This window comes from Ailuropoda melanoleuca, chromosome 6, assembly GCF_002007445.2.
Source record: "Ailuropoda melanoleuca isolate Jingjing chromosome 6, ASM200744v2, whole genome shotgun sequence".
In the NCBI taxonomy this organism is placed as follows: domain Eukaryota; kingdom Metazoa; phylum Chordata; class Mammalia; order Carnivora; family Ursidae; genus Ailuropoda; species Ailuropoda melanoleuca.
The window spans coordinates 110,423,710-110,442,880 of NC_048223.1; the positions used below are offsets into that span (position 1 = coordinate 110,423,710).

General features: G+C 35.7%; 1 protein-coding gene across 2 annotated transcripts in view; it reads left to right on the top strand.

The window, feature by feature from the left end:
• SMC3 (structural maintenance of chromosomes 3) overlaps positions 1-16,632 on the top strand; it is a 39,745-nt gene extending 23,113 nt beyond the window's left edge. For both annotated transcript variants that reach the window (XM_034663275.1, XM_002913561.4), the window contains exons 14-29: positions 1,146-1,249; positions 1,782-1,881; positions 2,303-2,463; positions 2,807-2,948; positions 5,130-5,280; positions 7,884-8,036; positions 9,717-9,868; positions 10,616-10,774; positions 11,536-11,643; positions 12,511-12,619; positions 13,140-13,387; positions 13,472-13,684; positions 14,008-14,199; positions 14,324-14,501; positions 15,549-15,655; positions 16,277-16,632. In XM_034663275.1, the coding sequence (XP_034519166.1) occupies positions 1,146-1,249; positions 1,782-1,881; positions 2,303-2,463; positions 2,807-2,948; positions 5,130-5,280; positions 7,884-8,036; positions 9,717-9,868; positions 10,616-10,774; positions 11,536-11,643; positions 12,511-12,619; positions 13,140-13,387; positions 13,472-13,684; positions 14,008-14,199; positions 14,324-14,501; positions 15,549-15,655; positions 16,277-16,348 (2,349 nt within the window). In that variant the 3' untranslated portion in view covers positions 16,349-16,632. The remainder of the gene's footprint in view (positions 1-1,145; positions 1,250-1,781; positions 1,882-2,302; positions 2,464-2,806; positions 2,949-5,129; positions 5,281-7,883; positions 8,037-9,716; positions 9,869-10,615; positions 10,775-11,535; positions 11,644-12,510; positions 12,620-13,139; positions 13,388-13,471; positions 13,685-14,007; positions 14,200-14,323; positions 14,502-15,548; positions 15,656-16,276) is intronic.
• The last annotated feature ends 2,539 nt before the right edge of the window (positions 16,633-19,171 follow it).

The following is a 19,171-nucleotide window of genomic DNA, read 5'->3' on the forward strand; positions in this document are numbered from 1 at the left end:
TTAATATATGCATTTATATATTAGGTTATTTCTCCCTGATCTTTTAGAGTTGATTTCCCCATTTAATTCAGTTTTTCGTGAGTCACCTTTGAGTGTATCCAAAACGAAAACAAGTTTTTAAAGAAACCGCTCTTTTCTTTGTCTTCATATTCTGTTTAATATTTAATCACAGCATAAACAAAAAATGAAAACATAGTGGGGAGCAAACCCAGCGGGCTCTGTAATCATAAATAACTGGTAGAAAAGTGACCAGGAATAATAGACAGTAGCCTCCTAGCCTCTAGAGTCCAGTATGCTTTAGTCAGCATATTTTATGGAGGGAATGGAAAACACAGGTTGATCCAGGTAGGTAGTTATTTGGAAATTAATTAATATAGTTTCAGCTGTGATAGCTACATATCCTTTCCTGAACGAAAGAAAGAAAGTGTGTATTTCATGAGTTCATTGAAACAACCTCAGCAAATGCTCCTTTTGAAACAGCCTGGTGATGAGCCAAGATTTTTCAGTAGAGTTTTTATTCATTCTTTCTCAAGCTTGAACTTCATTATATTTTGCAGTTTTTCAGCTACACCTTCCACTGGTGAAGTCTGTCCTCTATACTGGATAGAGATGATTTATAGTGCTGATTGAATTATGTAGAATGGCCTTTTGCTTCTTAGTATAATTCTCAATCATATGTGTGTGGAGGGAGTGGTGTGAAAACTATTGACTGCAGTATTTTGAGCATTTGTGAATGTATGTTTTTCTTCTAAAATTCTAGTAGAAAGGTTTAGATCATTAGCAAATTCTATTTTAGCATAATTTTTGAGAGTATTTTATGGTTTATGTTTTCTTTTGATGTGCTCTTTGCCTAAAGGCATTTTTAAAAAGTTAGAACTGGATTTTTAACAGCTTCATTAAGGTTCAGTTGTCATAAAATAAATTGCATATGTTTAAAATGTATCATTTGATAAGTTTTGACATATGAATATATTTGTGAAATCATCACCACAGTCATCACTACAGTTAACAAGCCTGTTCATCACCCCAAGGTGTTTCCCCTTTCTTCTTCCCCTGTTGTCCCCTAGCAACTACTGATCTTGCTCTCATATGGATTAGTTTGCATGAACTTGGATTTTAAGTTTAAATTATTTTTATTTCCATAGAAACTGGATCAGGATCTTAATGAAGTCAAATCTCGAGTAGAAGAACTGGACAGAAAATACTACGAAGTCAAAAATAAGAAAGACGAATTACAAAGTGAAAGAAAGTTAGTATAGACTAAAATATGCCTCAATTTTTTTGAGTAACACTAATTACTGGCTGTTAAATGTCTTTAAGTTATAAATAACCTAGGGGTACCTGGCTGGCTTAGTTGGTGGAGCATGTGCAATTCTTGATCTTGGGGTTGTGAGTTAAAGCCCCACTTTGGGTGTAGAGATTACTTAAAAAAAATCTTGGGCCGCCTGGGTGGCTCAGTTGGTTAAACATCTGCCTTAGGCTCAAGTCATGATCCCAGTGTCCTGGGATCATGCCCTGAGTCAGGCTTTCTGCTCAGCAGGGAGGTCTTCTTCCTCACCCTCTCCCTTCTGCTTGTGCACTTACGCTCCCCCCGCCCATCTCTCTCTCTCGCCCTCTCTCTCTCTCAAATAAATAAAATGTTTTTAAAAATTTTTAAAGAAAAAGTTACAAATGAACTATTCAAGTTTGATGTTTTTTCAGTATTTTCCCTAAATTATATACTGTTGGTGCATCTTCTTAATGCTTATAAAATTAAAGACAGTTTTATTTTTATTGTTTAGTTACTTGTGGAGAGAGGAGAATGCAGAACAGCAAGCACTTGCTGCTAAAAGAGAAGATCTTGAAAAGAAACAGCAGCTTCTTAGAGCAGCAACAGGAAAGGTGAGCAGGTTCTTTCATTACTTCAGTTTACATTGAGTCAGTCATTACACAAGAATTTGTTAGTTTTCAAGCTGTAAATCCTTGGTTCCAGGTGATAAATAAGAGTGCAAATCACTTGTCTTATAAATTTGAAATGATGGGTCTTGTTTAAGCAGCCTTACTATGACCCATTCATTAATGATAGCACTTTGGATTTTTAGATGAAGAGTCCCATTTTTAATGTTAGTATCGGAACAGAACCCATAATATAAAGTGTTTGTGTAGTTGGCATTTTTCAAGGGGGTGATGTGGTGTTGGGGAGGGTGTTTATTTTAATCTCTGAACTATTTTTTAATATATAGAGTAAAGGGTTTGTTTCTTACCAGCAGGAGCACCACTGGAAATATTATTTTAATATTTTTCACCTCTGATAATTTAACAGGCTATTTTAAATGGAATAGACAGCATAAACAAAGTACTGGACCACTTTCGTAGGAAAGGAATAAACCAGCATGTTCAAAATGGCTATCACGGCATCGTGATGAATAACTTCGAATGTGAGCCTGCTTTCTACACATGCGTGGAAGTCACTGCTGGCAACAGGTGAAGTTTTTGTTTGATATTTTGAATTTATAAAGGAAAGAAGGAATAAGAAGCAGCTTTTTGGAATTTTAGTACAATATATCTCCCACTACCTTCTTATGTCCTAGTTGCTTACTTAATTTTTTAAAGATGTACATGTTAAGTATTCCTAATTTTAGAAGCTAGAACTCTCTCTTTTGGGGTTTCCTCTCCCTCCCCCCATTGGAATTTTCTAAGTAGTTTCCCTCCCACCCTACCCCAGTACAAATTGGGTTGCATAGAAAAAAAGAGAATTGTTTGCTTAAATGTTTATAGCACTTTAAGGTCTAGCAATAAAGATGTATCTTGTTTTGTTTACATGCAGGTTATTTTATCATATTGTTGATTCGGATGAAGTCAGCACAAAGATTTTGATGGAGTTTAATAAAATGAATCTTCCTGGAGAGGTCACTTTTCTGCCTCTTAACAAGTTAGACGTCAGGGATACTGCCTATCCTGAAACCAATGTGAGTTGGTGTGTGTGAAGATGTATCTTTTTTTTCAATAAGTTATTTCTTATTGTGGTTAGCACATGCTAGTGCACAGGCACTGTGCATTAGGATTCACTGGTCTGTGAGATAAACGTGCTTTTCTTCCCTTACAGCATAATCACTACTAGGAAGGGATTGGAAGGGAGACAGGTCACAGCCAACACATGAAACAAATCATTGCAAATGTGTAAAGTGTTAAAATACATAAGTGCAGGATACTTTGAGAGATTATCCCAGGGTGACAAAATTAAGGAGAAGAAATCCCTGAGGAACTGTCATTCGAAGTGAATATTTTTTAAGTTTTTTGAATATACTTTTAAAATGGTTTATAAATCTGATAAAAATGTCTAGCAAGATGATAGGCCCTGAAAACAGTGTTGCTTTTGTTACTTGTCGGTATGCATTTAAATGAATTAAAAATATTCCTCAGACAGTGTTCTTGAGAAAAATGTAATTGCTTTGAGGTATTTGGTTTCATAATGTTGATGGTATTAGCAACTATTTTACTTATCCTAGTCTAAGGTTAAAGCTGAAACTCTATGATAATAGTTCAAGTGGAACAGTGAGAATCTTTTTTTTTTAAAGGTTTTATTTATTTATTAGCACAAGAGGGAGGAGGGGCAGAGGGAGTAGGAGAAGCAGATCGGCCACTGAGCAGGGAACCCCACATGGGGCTTGATCCCAGGACCCCTGGATCATGACCTGAGCTGAATGCATATGCTTAACCGAGCCACCCAGGTGCCTCTGAAACAGTGAGAATCTTAAAAGCTACCTTAAAGCATCCAGCTTTTTCTTCTTTTAAATCTATAAATTATCCTTGATAGTTCTGGGGGAGGACATATTTAATGACAAATGTGATCACAAGTGTGATATTGTGAATGAAGCAAGACTCAAGATTGCATGTAGTGTGATTCCTTTTAAACATATAAACAGGGGCACCTGGGTGGCTCATTTGATTAAGCATCCTGCTTTTGATTTCAGCTCAGGTCATGATCCTCATAGTCCTGGGACCAAGCCCCACATCGGGCTCCACACTCATGGGGAGTCTGATTGAGATTCTCTCTGTCCTCCCTCTGCCCCTTACCAACCCCCCCAAAAATAAATAAATAAAATCTTAAAAATGAATAAACACATAAAACTAAATTTAGATGATAGAATTAGAAAGAAGTGCAAGGTAATGGTTATCACAGAAGTTATGATAGTGGTCACCTCCAACACCATGTGATTAGGAAAGAGGCACACTTCTTAGGGTCAGCAGTGTTTTATTTCTTGTCCTCCATGGTAGTTACATTGGTGTTCTCTTTATAATTATTGATTTAAGCTTAAGAATATTTGTTGCATTTTTCTGTATGTAGGTTATGTTTCCTAATTTGAAAATTAGAAAAATACTTTCCTAACAGTTTAGAAGAACATAAAAAGGGAAAATTTTATATGAAAAAATATTTTCTTGATTATCTAAGACATATATAATAAAATGAAAACATTTTGAGGAAATACTATTGGTTACATTTATTGAGTTTTTTTTTTTTTTTTAAGAGTGCATATGCAAGCCAGGTAGGAGGTGGGGGAAGTGAGAGGGGGAGGGGGAGAGAGAATCTTAAGCAGGCTCCATGCCTAGCATGGAGCCTGACGTGGGGCTTGATCTCACAACCCTGAGATCATGACCTGATCCCAAATCAAAAGTCAGACGCTCAACTGACTGAGCCCCACGCGCCCCTATTGAGCCCTTCTGTGTGACAGATGCTATTCTGTGTGTTTCACATATTAATTTGTCTAGTCTTAACAACTTTATCAGGAAAGTACTGTTAATCACAGTTTTATGGATTAAGTAACTATTAAATGGAGAAGTTAAGCAGCTTGTCCAGAGTGTACATCTGATGAGTGTCAGAACTAGGATTTGAGCTTGAGCTGTCTGACTCCAGAGCCACTATACTCTGTCATTTTGATCTGCTCTTGAAAACTGAGATGATTACATAATTTCCGGGATATTTCAGTAGAGTGATTTTTCTAACTTCTTCAGAATAAAAAAACAGTAGTTTTGAAATATGAAGGCATTTGTGTTTATTTGTATTTCATAAGGATGTAATTCATAATTCTGTTAATATGTTTTAATTAACTGTGTTGTGATCTCTTTGCTGACAAAATATTCATTTTTAGGATGCAATTCCTATGATAAGTAAATTGAGGTACAATCCCAGATTTGACAAAGCTTTCAAACACGTGTTTGGGAAAACACTTATTTGTCGTAGCATGGAAGTTTCAACCCAGCTAGCCCGTGCTTTCACTATGGACTGCATTACCCTGGAAGGTTTGTAATAGTAATTCTTAGCTTTGAACAAATAAATTCCATTTTAGTTTTAAGAGTGTTTCAAAATTCACGTCCAGTTTATTGTCTTTTTTGAATAGTTGGTTTGTTTGAGTCCAGACAGAATCCACACTTTATATTTAGTTGGTGTTTCTTAAGTATAATCATTTGGTCTATAGTAGGGATTCTTAACGTTTTTTTGCACTGTGGACTCCTTTGGCTCTTTGGTAAAGCCTGTGAGCCCTTTCTTAAAATGTTTTTAAGTGTGTAAAATAAATACTTTGGATCACAAAAGAAACCAGTCATATTGACATGGTAATCACAATATTTTTTCAAATATGACATAGTAATTCTTGAAGGTATTAAAAAACAAGATTTAGCAGTGGATCTAATAAATATATCTTTTGAAGTACTGATACATGAAAACAATATTTTGAGATTTGCAACGAGTATAATCTGATCGAAAATAGCTGTTATTTCTGTTGGTAACAGAGTTACAAGTACTGATAATATCACTGTGGTTCTTATTTGTTGTAACAGAAGGAATTGCTAAATTTCATTTTGAAGCTAAGATAAAAATAAAGATGTAAATTATTTTTCCTACCTAAGTCATGGATATCCTGAACTTTATCCATGGAGTCTAGGTTAGGAACCTCGGGTATATAAGTTCACATGCCCTCATTTTTAAATTTTTTCTTTTTCTTTATAATTTATTTGTTGAGAGGAGGTAACATGCCCCCCCCCAGCTTTATCTCTGTAGATAATTTTTTTTGTTGTTTTGAACTACCTCTGAGAATAAGTTATAAAAGTTATGATACTTTATTTCTAAAAGTTAAGCATGTATGTCTCATAAGAGTAAGGTCACTCTCCTTAATAACCCCAGGTATCATTGTTACACCTAAGAAATTTAACATAACCCAATAATATAATCATCTAAAAAGTATCTACATTAAAATTTTCCCAATTGTCCCAAAATATTTGTCTTTTTTTTTTCCTTTTTTCTTTTTTTTTTTAAGGATCAGGACAGGGTTGGGATGGGACAGCAGAAATGAGGGCCTCTTTTTTTTTTTTTTAATTTTGTTTATTTATTTGATAGCGAGAAGAGGGAACACAGGCAGGGGGAGTGGGAGAGAAAGAAGCAGGCTCCCAGCGGAGGAGCCTGATGTGGGGCTCGATCCCATAACGCCCGGGATCACGCCCTGAGCCGAAGGCAGACGCTTAACGACTGAGCCACCAGGCGCCCCCCAAAATATTTTTCTATCCAGGATCCAATCAAGGATGCATGCAATGTCCTCTCTTTGGATTCTTTCAATATAGGACAGCTCTCGTTCCTTCCCACCCTCAGGAAATTGACTTTCTCATAGAATGTCCCATTTTCTGGATTTGTCTTATTGCTTCCTCATCTTTAGATTTGGTTTAAACATTCTTGGCATGAACTTCTTATTGTGTTACACAATGTGTCCCACTGTTAGTAATGCTGAGTTTGACCAGTAACAATCTCTCAGTTGTAAAGGTGCCCTTTCCTCTTCATAATTAGTAAGTGATATGTGGGACTGTCCTTTAAGATAACATGAATATCAGGTTCCCCTACAGCTTTTTTTTTTTTTTTAAGATTTTATTCATTTGAGACAGAGCATGAGCAGGGGAAAGGGAGAGGGAGAAGCAGACTCCCCACTGAGCCAGGAGCTGGACATTTGGGGCTAGATCCCAGGACCCGGAGATCATGACCTGAACTGAAGACAGCCACTTAACCATCTGAGCCACCCAGGCATCCCACCCCAACAACTTTCTTACCAGTGGTTTGACTCAGTACACCGGGGGTTTCCAAATGGTGATTCTTAAATTCTGTTAAGGCTCCTGTGTTTTCTTTTCTTTTTTTTTTTTTTTAAGAGAGAAAGAGCTAGCAGGTGTGGGCTCTCAAGCAAGCTCCATACTTAGTGCAGAGCCTGACATGGGGCTCAATCTTACCACCCTGAGATCGTGACCTGAGCTGAAATCAAGAGTCGGATGCAAGTCGTGCGTCTGGGTGGCTCAGTCGTTAAGCGTCTGCCTTCGGCTCAGGACGTGATCCCAGGGTTCTGGGATTGAGCCCCGCATCGGGCTCCCTGCTCCGCTGGGAGCCTGCTTCTGGCTCTCCCACTCTCCCTGCTTGTGTTCCCTCTCTCGATGTCTGTCAAATAAATAAAATCGTTAAAAAAAGAAAAGTCGGATGCTTAACCAACTGAGCCACCCAGACACCCCCTATCTCTATGCTTTTAAAAGCATTCAACTTCTCAAGACTTGCCATTATTATTATCGTTGATGTTTACATTTTCCCACATGTGGCCAGTGGAATTCCAAACTCCTAAGTCCTATGTCCTCTTGACCTGTCCCCATTGGTCTTTAGCACTTCCTTTTCTGGCAGATGTTCATGTTCACCTAGAAGGCACATTTTTTAAATGCAGATTTTAACAGTTGGAAAACAAAAGTTTTTCAGAGTGGCTTAAATCCTTTTAAATTCTCATTAAGTAGCTAAAGCCTTTAGATTAGTTGTTTGATTATAAGTCAGTTTATCACTGAAAAAATTGTTATACAAAATTTCTACCTTCCTTGTGCTTTGTTTATAGGTGACCAAGTTAGTCATCGGGGTGCTCTAACTGGAGGTTATTATGACACAAGGAAATCTAGACTTGAATTGCAAAAAGATGTTAGAAAAGCAGAAGAAGAACTAGGTGAGCTTGAAGCAAAGCTCAATGAAAACCTGCGCAGAAATATTGAAAATATCTTTTTCTCTTGTGCTACTGTGGAGAACTGTGTTTGGGTTGAAATATATAATCTTTTATATGTTAAGTGTGTTTTTGCATATATACAGTGGGGGGAAAATTCCACTTTGACTTTTATTTAAGCATGGGACCTTCTATTGTCAGAACTTAACTTCTGAAGACAAGGAAAAAACTCTTGTAACATTGATTCTTTCCTTAGCTGTTAATATTCAAAGCTAATAGCAGTGAGTCAGTCTATTTCTGAGAGCAAAGAACCTGAGGTGCACTAAAATTTAAAGTTATAGAGGAAACTGAGGATTGGTCAGAATTGTAAAAGGAAAACGAGGTTAGTGTTTCAAGAAGGGTGGAGGGCCTCTGTAATGCCACATACTGCATAGAAGTTAAACATAAGGGTTGAAAATGTGCATCAGATCTTTATTTCAAGGTCATTTGGTGCAGATGTAATATTAGTGGAGGACATGGCTGTCAACATTCAAGTCTTAGTAAACACAGTACTCTCAGTTCTTTCAAATAAAACTGGTGTTCCATGAAGAGTGGCTAGTTTAGCTCACAGCAGAAACATTGTACCTGTACATTTTCTTAAAATAACCACAGTACTTTGGTATAAGGCAAAAGTGCTTTATGTGTACTTTGAATTATGTCACACAATTTAAAAAATAGAGGTACTTGAGAGGCACCTACCTGCTTAGTCGGTAGAGCACCCAACTCTTCATCTCCGGGTCATGAGTTTAAGGCTCACATTGGGTGCAAAGATTACTTCATATATATGTGTATACAGACACACATATACACACTCGAGTATCAAGAACAACCATTTTTACTGAGTCATTGGGATATTCTTAAAGTTTTTGTTTTTTTGTTTTGTTTTTGTTTTTGTTTTTTTGAGATAGCAAGCTAGAGAGCAGAAATAGGGGAGGAGAGGGAGAGGGAGAAGCAGTCTCCCCACTGAGCAGGGAGCCCGATGTGGGACCTGACCTGTGGGTCAGGATCATGACCTGAGCCGAAGGCAGACGCTTAACCGACTGAGCCACCCAAGTGCCCTGGGATATTCTTAATTGAAACTGGCAATTTTTTTTAAAACTGGGTTTATAGCTTCTGTGCCATCAGTGCAAGCAACAGCACAGAGCAAAAGGTATATAAACATGTTAGTTTTGACTTTGCAGGGGTCTGCAGAGCTTATTTAGAACTGCCCAAATTTGGCAAGATGTTGGCACAAAGAAAACATTGGGAAACACAGAAAAAGGAGGATATTGACAACGAACATCAACTGCCTTCCTGTATTTGATTGTCCAGCTAGGTGGTATTATTTTTCTACATTGGGCAGGGCTCCGCTTCATAAATAACTACCTTCTGTAGTGCTTTAAGCATAATAGATTACACAGTTAATACTTCTTGAATGAAAAGATAGAAAGAATAATATACTTCATTTAGATTCTGTTAGGGTTTCCCAAGAATTTTTGTTTTTATATAGCTTTAAGTAAAATACATAAGTTATTTTGAGAGAGAAATGGTGGGTAAAATGTTTTAAGCTTTTTTATGATTGAACACAGTGTAGTATTTAATTTAGCATTGTTATGGTCTGTAAATTTGGGGAAATAACTTTTATTTGGAGGTAAAACGAAGGGGATATACATGTTTTTAAAAGAACTTGAGAGAATTTTCCTTAGCCATGTATATGGATTAATAATGAAATTGATCAGTTGATGAACCAAATGCAGCAGATAGAGACCCAGCAAAGGAAATTTAAAGCATCTCGAGATAGCATATTATCAGAAATGAAGATGCTAAAAGAGAAGAGGCAGCAGTCAGAGAAAACCTTTATGCCAAAGGTTCGTAAGTATGTCCCTTTTGTTAAAATTTATTTTAATTATTTAGAATTGGAATGGACCATGTGTTATGTAGGTGATCCTTTGTAGTTCACATGTTCCATTTTTTTGTAGACCCATACTTTTGGACATCTCTGTCTGTATTGCACTTACACCCATGGGTACCCAGGGTCTCCTTTTGTAGTCCACATTCAGATTGTCCAGCTTCATTGAACAAGTAGGCATTTTGAGCTATGGCAAATAGTATTTTCTGGTAATCATTAATTTCTTAGTAATCATTTTTTGTCTGTTAAGCACTATTTATGGAGTTGTTTGAATATTTTATTTTATCCAGATTAAACAGGGTAGAAACCAAACTTATTGCTAAATTACAAGTAATAACACACATTAGTCTCATAAGCTTCAACAAAAACTGTTTAGTCCATCAGTAGTACTAAAATAGTTTTTAATTGTCCAGCTATACCACCCTAACACATTCTAGCAGTCTTTTCTTTTTGTTCTTATTAATATGCAAGAAGATTTTTATATAATTCAGTCATGGAATATGATTGGTCCCACATACGGTGATACTGTATCATAAATATTTTTCTTATTGCTATTTAGTTCTGATTATTAAGTGGATACCTAATAGTTACTTGAGTTGATATGATTTAGTTCACTTTAATATTAAATATAGATTATTCTCAGTTTTTCACTATTATAAGTAATACAGTGATTAATACCTTTATTAATGGATGATCTGTCACATAGCAACGTAGCTTACAAAGTTTGGAGGCAAGTTTGCATGCTATGGAGTCCACCAGAGAATCTTTGAAAGCAGAATTGGGAACTGATTTGCTTTCACAACTTAGTCTGGAAGATCAGAAGAGAGTAGATGCACTGAATGATGAAATTCGTCAACTTCAGCAGGCAAGTACAATTTATATAAGTATAAATTTTCATTTATAATTGGCTATTGTGAAAAGTTTCTTGCTACTAAGGGAATACAAAAGAAGGGAACATTGAGAAAATAGAAAAATGAGACCTGAACTTCTCATACCCATAAGGGTAATTAAGTTTTTCTAAACCATTCAGGGTTTGTTAGGATTATACAAGAAGTTTTCATTTTCTTCATCTTATTTAATGCACTTATTTTATTAGTAAGATTGAGCTTGTTAGCTTTCCTGTCTCTGTTGATCTGACTACCTTTACATAATTAATATTGTTTTGATTAAACACTTTTTTTAAGATTTATTTATTAGAGCAGGGTGGGGGAAGAGGAACAGGGGGAGAGGGGCAAGCAGACTCTGTGCTCTGCATAGAGCCCGACCTGGGTCTCAATCCCAGGACCCTGAGGTCCTGACATGAGTGAGAATCAAAAGTTGGATGCTAAACGGACTGAATCACCCAGGCACCCCTTGATAAAGCATTTGATTTTTGTATATAGAGATGTAAACACTAAGTCCAAAATAAATGAAAAGTAGATAAATATTTTTGGCAGCCTATCTTATAAAAAGAACCAAACACACAAACTTGGCATTCTGAATGGATAAGACAGAAAATGAAGAAAATATAGGGCTTTCAATTGCAGGTCATTTGAACGCAAGTAATGGAGAGGACAGCAGATTAACAGCATTCCTGTGTGTGAAATGTGCATGCCTATGTAGACAAATAATTTTTTTTTCTTCTAGGAAAACAGACAGTTGCTGAATGAAAGAATTAAATTAGAAGGTATTATTACTAGAGTAGAGACATACCTAAATGAGAATTTGAGGAAACGCTTGGACCAAGTAGAACAGGTATATTCTTTTTTGTGGCTTGGTTGATGACCATAACCTTTGGAAAGAACTTATACACAAGTGGCTTTGATTGAGAGCATGGGCCTTGGGGACAGAAAGAACCTACCCTGGGTTGGAGTTCTAGCGGTGCCATCTAGTGTACAATCTTGTGCAAGTATTGTAATACTCCTAAGCCTCAAGTTTCCTCCGGTGAAAAATGAGCATAACAGTAATAACCTGTTTTGTATGATTATCCTGGCACATTCTAGTGTTATTAGTTACTAATGTTTTCTCAGTATAATCAGTTTCTCAGTTTCTCAGTATAATCACTCACTGAGAAATTTTCTAGTTATTATATCATTACTTTTTTCCCCCCTTTAATGGATACTTAAGTATTTGCAGTTATACAAAGTGTACTTTCTATCTCTCTTGAATCCTTATTCAGAATCACAGCTATTAGGGAAACTAATCTATAGCGATAGAAAGCAGAATGATCTGGGGCCATGAGTAGAGGGAACTGATTATAGAGGGGAACAAGGGAACTTCTTGGTTTAATGAAAAAATCTGTATCTTCATTTTGGTGGTAGTTATGTGGGTGTATATATTGTCATAACTCACTGAACTCTACACTTAAAATTGGCTCATTTTATTGGATATAAATTATACTTCATTGAGGTTGATGAAAAACAATGTTCATAGCATTATTTATAATAGTCAAAAACTAAAAACAGTACAAATATATACCAACAATTGGAAGATTAAATAAATTTTTATATATTAATGCAAAAAAACTAACAGCTATTGGAAACTGTTGAAGTCATAATATTTTGAAACTAACAAAATTCATATTCTGTTATTTAATGATCTTAAGTTTCTTTTATCTTGCAGGAACTTAACGAACTGAGAGAGACAGAAGGGGGTACTGTTCTCACTGCTACAACCTCAGAACTTGAAGCAATCAATAAAAGAGTAAAAGATACTATGGCACGATCAGAAGGTAAATTTTTATTTAGTAAAAAATTTTTTTGTATTTTGTTAAAAATTAGCTTATTTGATAAAATTGTTTACTACAAAATGAAATACACAAATAGGCAAAACATGCACTAATAATTTTGTGTTTTCCATCACCATGAATAATTTATAGTGAATGGAGTTTAGTGGGTTGATAATCAGTAGTAACCTTTATTAGGTTCAAATGTTTGTGACAATTTTATGAGAGACCATAATTATTAATTTTGTTGCCAAAAGTGTGAAATAGCTGAATTAAGTTTCTTATCATCTAGTTGCTGAGAAGAAAATTATTTTTTTATAAACATTCAGTAACGAGAAGTATATTCTTGATGACTGATGTACACTTCTAATTTTGTCCTGAATTAAGTGTTTCATGGACTTACACAGTCTAAAAACCTAAAACCTATCTACTTTGATAAACATGGCCGTTAAAATTTTTGGTCAAATAGCACTCTAGCTTTAAAATAGGTATTATGGCTTAATTTGTTTTTTACCCCCCATTTTAGATTTGGACAATTCCATTGATAAAACAGAAGCTGGAATTAAGGAGCTTCAGAAGAGTATGGAGCGCTGGAAAAATATGGAAAAAGAACACATGGATGCTATAAATCATGATACTAAAGAACTAGAAAAGATGACAAATCGACAAGGTATGCTACTGAAGAAGAAAGAAGAGTGTATGAAGAAAATTCGAGAACTTGGATCACTTCCCCAGGAAGCATTTGAAAAGTACCAGACACTGAGCCTCAAACAGGTAAATTGTGTAGTTTTAAATTTGAAATCGTGTGGCAAATTTCTCTGCATGTGAATTTATTTATACATTTTTTTCTCTTTGTAGTTGTTTCGAAAACTTGAACAGTGCAACACAGAATTGAAGAAGTACAGCCACGTTAACAAAAAAGCTTTAGATCAGTTTGTAAATTTCTCTGAGCAGAAAGAAAAGTTAATAAAACGACAAGAAGAGTTGGATAGGGGGTACAAATCAATCATGGAACTGATGAATGTACTTGAACTTCGAAAATATGAAGCTATTCAGTTAACTTTCAAGCAGGTATGTTTCTGTTTGTATTTAATGCGGTAGACAAGACAAAAGCTTTGGCTGTTACTCAGTTTATCACTCAGTTTGTAAAGGTTTTAAAGTTTTTTTCCCACTGACAGTTGGATCTAATACAAGTGAACAAATCTAGCATATAGTTTTCTAACACAATAATTAGAATATCCTACACAGGATTCAGGCTGTTGCTCTTTTTAAAGTGTTTGCGATTGCTTATATTTGTCTTTGCTTTAAGAAATAATATGTGCAATGCCACCTAAGCAAAATTTATATTTGAGTCACCACCTAACTTAGTCATTTATTTGTTCATTCATTTTAAGGTATCCAAGAACTTCAGCGAAGTATTCCAGAAGTTGGTACCTGGTGGCAAAGCTACTTTGGTGATGAAGAAAGGAGATGTGGAGGGCAGTCAGTCTCAGGATGAAGGAGAAGGAAGTGGTGAAAGTGAGAGGGGTTCTGGGTCACAAAGCAGTGTCCCATCAGTTGACCAGTTCACTGGAGTTGGAATTAGGGTAAAATACCTTTATATCCAATTTTCCCCAGTATTGCCATCTTGGAATTTGTAGAATATTTTACAAATTGATGCATCGTATGTGATTTAAGAGGTGATGGTAACTCAGTTAAATGTTCTCTTAGGTGTCCTTTACAGGAAAACAGGGTGAAATGAGAGAAATGCAACAGCTTTCTGGTGGACAGAAATCCTTGGTAGCTCTTGCTCTGATTTTTGCTATTCAGAAATGTGACCCAGCTCCTTTTTACCTGTTTGATGAGATTGACCAGGCTCTGGATGCCCAGCACAGAAAGGCTGTGTCAGGTAGTTTGGGTTTGTACTTAACAATGAGAACTTGCTTAAAAATGATAGCTTGCCTCTTTGGTAGTGATTTTTTGTTGCCTAAGATATTTGGGGGGTGTATTCTATAAATTTCTTTTAATAAGTTTTTTAGAATTTAGTATTAGACTACTTTACCAAGTTAATTCTGTGAGAGGTCGATGTGTTTCTCAGTTGAAAATCCTACTTCAGGGGCACCTGGGTGGCGCAGTCCTTAAGCATCTGCCTTCGGCTCAGGGCGTGATCCCAGCGTTCTGGGATCGAGCCCCACATCAGGCTCCTCCGCTGGGAGCCTGCTTCTTCCTCTCCCACTCCCCCTGCTTGTGTGCCCTCTCTCTCTGGCTGTCTCTATCTCTGTCAAATAAATAAACAAAATCTTTAAAAAAAAAAAAAAACCTACTTCAGTTAAACTTACACAGAAGTCTCCCTTTTTAAAACTTGTTTTTCTCAATGTTAAATAGCCCCTGACATGAAATATTGATTCTATATTTAAAGAATCTATATTTGGGGGCACCTGGGTGGCTCAGTTGGTTATGCCTCTGCCTTCAGCTCAGGTCATGATATCAGGGTCCTGGGATCAAGTCCTGTGTTGGGCTCCCTGCTCAGTGGAGAGTCTGCTTCTCCCTCTCCCTCTCCCCCTCCCACTGCTCATGCTCACACTCTCTCTCAAATAAATAAAATCTGTAAAAAAAAAAAATAGAATCTGCATTGATCTTTAATAAATTCAGAAGATTTTTGGGGACGTGGGTAGCAGGGAAAGGTTGTTCTTGTTTTTTGTGTGAGAAAACTTGTTTTGCTCTCTCAGCTTTAATGCTGTGTTATAGTAGCTGCTGCTTCAGATTCTGTAACTTTAAGATGTTGGGTAAAAGATCCATCCCTAATGTAAGAGAGTAAATTGGTAATTTTTGCAGATATATGCATGAAAAATAAAGTCACAGGCTGTTTTGAATTTTAGGTAAGAATGAGAATAGTTGCTCTTTAGTGTTCAAATCTACTCAGGAAGGGGTTTTATTAAATTATTTCTTTTTGTAGATATGATTATGGAACTTGCTGTACACGCGCAATTTATTACAACTACTTTTAGGCCTGAACTGCTTGAGTCAGCTGACAAATTCTATGGTGTAAAGTTTAGAAATAAGGTAATTTTTTTTTTTTTTACATTGAGTTTAAGTTTGTGTTGTACTTGTCAAATTCTTGTTTTATGTTACTTAAATTATGAAGGAAAACTTAGAAATTTGTTGCTTATCTTATGATGATGAGTTTGTAAAGAAAAAGCTTTTCTTTCAAATGCCTGCAACTTTTTTGTGGCATTCGTTACATTGATTTTATTTTCATTGGCATTAAGATGATATCTTCCTGTCTTGTCTATTCAGTGCACAGTCTTTTAACAGTTACATACAGTCATTTCTATTTGGCTGAGCCACACAGCTCTTCCTGATGTCTTCAGCCTTAAGATTCTTTGAAATAGCAAAATATAATATAAAATAAAATAAATAAAAACTGAAAAAAACACATGGTTTGATATTCAGACATGTGTACTTACTTGCATCTTCAGAGTTCTAAAATGTAGAATATTTTTTAAACTCATGCTTTCAACAAACACCATTATAAAGGTCTTATCCATCAGTGTTTTAGACTCATTTGACTTGATTGTAAAATTTATAAGTGATAAGCCATATGTTTTAAATATTACTCTGTACAGTGAGAACACTGATTTTTTTTTTTAAGATTTAACACTGTTTTTAACATTTATTCTTCAGGTTAGTCATATTGACGTGATCACAGCAGAGATGGCCAAAGACTTTGTAGAAGATGATACTACTCATGGTTAAATGGAAAAATATTGTCCACTGGTTTGGAAGTTGTGTATAGTAATATGATTCTCATACCCAGGAACTGTACATTTAAATCTAAATATGTAGTCACTACTAATAGTTTTCAGATTTAGAGCATACATACAGTCCTTTTATATTTCTGTCGTTGTATTTTATAAGATACTATGTAATGTTAAACATTTCTACTTATAGTTTAAGAATTTTATTTCCCATACAACTTTTTGTAAAGTGTCTGGCTCCTGTTTTAAATCTTTTGAAACATGCTAAATATTCTTTCCTAATTATTTTATCAATTGCCTCTTTTTTTACAGCTGCAATTAAATCATTGGTTTATGACTAATTTAGTATTTTATGTGGCTTTTTATTTATAGTTGTATGATTAGAAACACATTTTTCTTAAATATCTGCTTTTTGTTTTGCCTAAGAAAAGGTCTGCCTTCACCTAAAAGAAGATTTTTTAAATGTGGCTTCATATTCTTTTGAAATACATCAGCGATTCCCAGTCCTGGCTGCATGCTTAAATCCACGGGGGAGCTTTAAACCACTGGCGCATTTCCCTAGACCAGTTGTATCAAAATCTTTATGGAGCGGGATTCTGGTGGTTGCTAGTTCTAAAGTTCCCCCAGGTGATTATGACCCTTGGTGAGGATTAGAACCCTTGCTTTAACTCATTGTAACAGTTCTTTAAGAATAATTTTTAATTTAAGAGGACAGTGTATTTGCTAGAATTTGGGAAGATAGTTTTAAGAGTAGCTAAGAACTCTAAGCCAAAAATTTGAGTCATAAAGTTTCCTTGTTTTCCTGATTAAGCAAAAGTTTGGAAAACTTTATTGTTGAAACTTTTTTTTTCCCCTTCAGATGAGGTCTTTGTATTTTGTTTATTATATTTATTAAATTGCTTTATTAAGATTTAATTCATTGACCATAAACTCCAGCTATTAAAATTATGCAGTTCAGTACTTTTTTAGTATATTCACAGAATTGTGAACCCATCTCTACAGTCTAATTTTAGAACATTTTCATTACCCCACAAAGAAACCCTGTATCATCCTTTGGCAACCATAAATCGAGTTTTTGTCTCATACTGTGGATTTGCCTGTTCTGGGCATTTCATATCAATAGACCCTACAGTGTGGGGCCTTTTGTTTTTAAGGTTCATCCATGTTGTAGCACATATCCATAATTCATTCTTTTTTATTGCTGGGTAATATCCCATTGTAGGAATATATACTATGGTTTGTTTATCCAACCATTAGTTGGACACTTGGCTTGTTCTCATTTTTGGCTGTTATAAACAACACTGCTATGAATATTCATGAACAAGTTTTTGTGTGGATATGTGTTGTCATTTTTCTTGGATTGGAATTGTTGGTCATATATGGTAACTTTTCTCACATTTTCAGGACTGCCAAACTTTTCTTTCTTTTTAAAAAAAATTTTGTTTTAAAGTTTATTTAAGTAATCTCTACACCCAACATAGGGCTCAAACTCATGACCACAAGATCAAGAGTCTCTCATGCTCTTGGGACTGAGCCAGCCCGGCACCCCAGGAACTGCCAAACTTTCCCAAAGGAATTGAGCCATTTTACATCTCCGCCAGTAATATATGAGGGTTATGATTTTTCCACATCCTCACCAACACTTGTTATTTTTTTTATTATTATAACCAGCCATTCTTCTGAATGTGGATTGGTATCTCTTGATCTTAGTTTGCATTTTCCTGTTAGCTAATGATGTTAAGCATCTTTTCATGTACTTATTGGTTGTTTGTTTATCTTCTTTGGTGAGATGCTTATTCATATTTTTTGCACATTTTAAAATTCTGTTACTTATTATAAAATATAAATAAGAGGGGCACGTGGGTGGCTCAGTCATTTAAGCATCTGCCTTCGGCTCAGGGTCATGATCCCAGGATCTTGGGATTGAGCCCCATGTTGGGCTCTCCGCTCAGCGGGGAGCCTGCTTCTCCCTCTCCCTGTGCCTGCCGCTCTGCCTGCTTGTGCACTCTCTTCTGTCAAATAAATAAAATCTTAAAATATATATATATAAATAACAGAATTTGTAAGAGTTCTTGAATAATCTGTATACAAGTCCCTTATCAGGTATAACTTGCAAATACTTTCACCCAGCCTGTGAATTGTCTTTGTGCTTTTCATTTACTTTTCATTTGCTCTTCATGTCACCTTTTGAAAGGTAACATTTTAAAAAAATAAATGTATAGGTTCAGATTTCTTCCTCAAATAAGAACACCAGTCAGATTGGATTAAGGCCAACTCTAAGGCCTCATTTTAACTTAATCACCTCTTTAAAGGCCTTTTCTCCAAATACTGTCACATACAGCAGTACTGGGAATTGGGACTTGGACACACATTCTGGGGAGTAAGGGGGGAGAAAGTTCAGCCCAAAACAATTACCATGGTACATTTGTCACTCAACATGGGTACATTTAGTTTGATTATCAACTAAGCTCCAGATTGTATTCAGATTGCATAGTTTTTCCGCTAATGCCCTTTTTTCCTCAAATCCCAAGGGGATTTCTAGTACATTCAGTTGTCATAGCTCCTCTGGTCTTTGATAGTTTCTCGGTGTGTTTTTCCTATCTTGACAGTTTTGAGGAGTACTTTTCAAGTGTTTTGTAGATTCTCTCTCATTTTGGGTTTCCCTAATTATTTTTCTCATAGACTGGCATTAAATAATACCACGGGAGTAAAGTGTTCCCATCACATCATATCAGTGGCACCTGTTACTAACATTTCCTATTTTGATATTTACCTTAATCACCTGCCCAAGATCATTTGCCAGTTTCTTCCCTGTAAATTT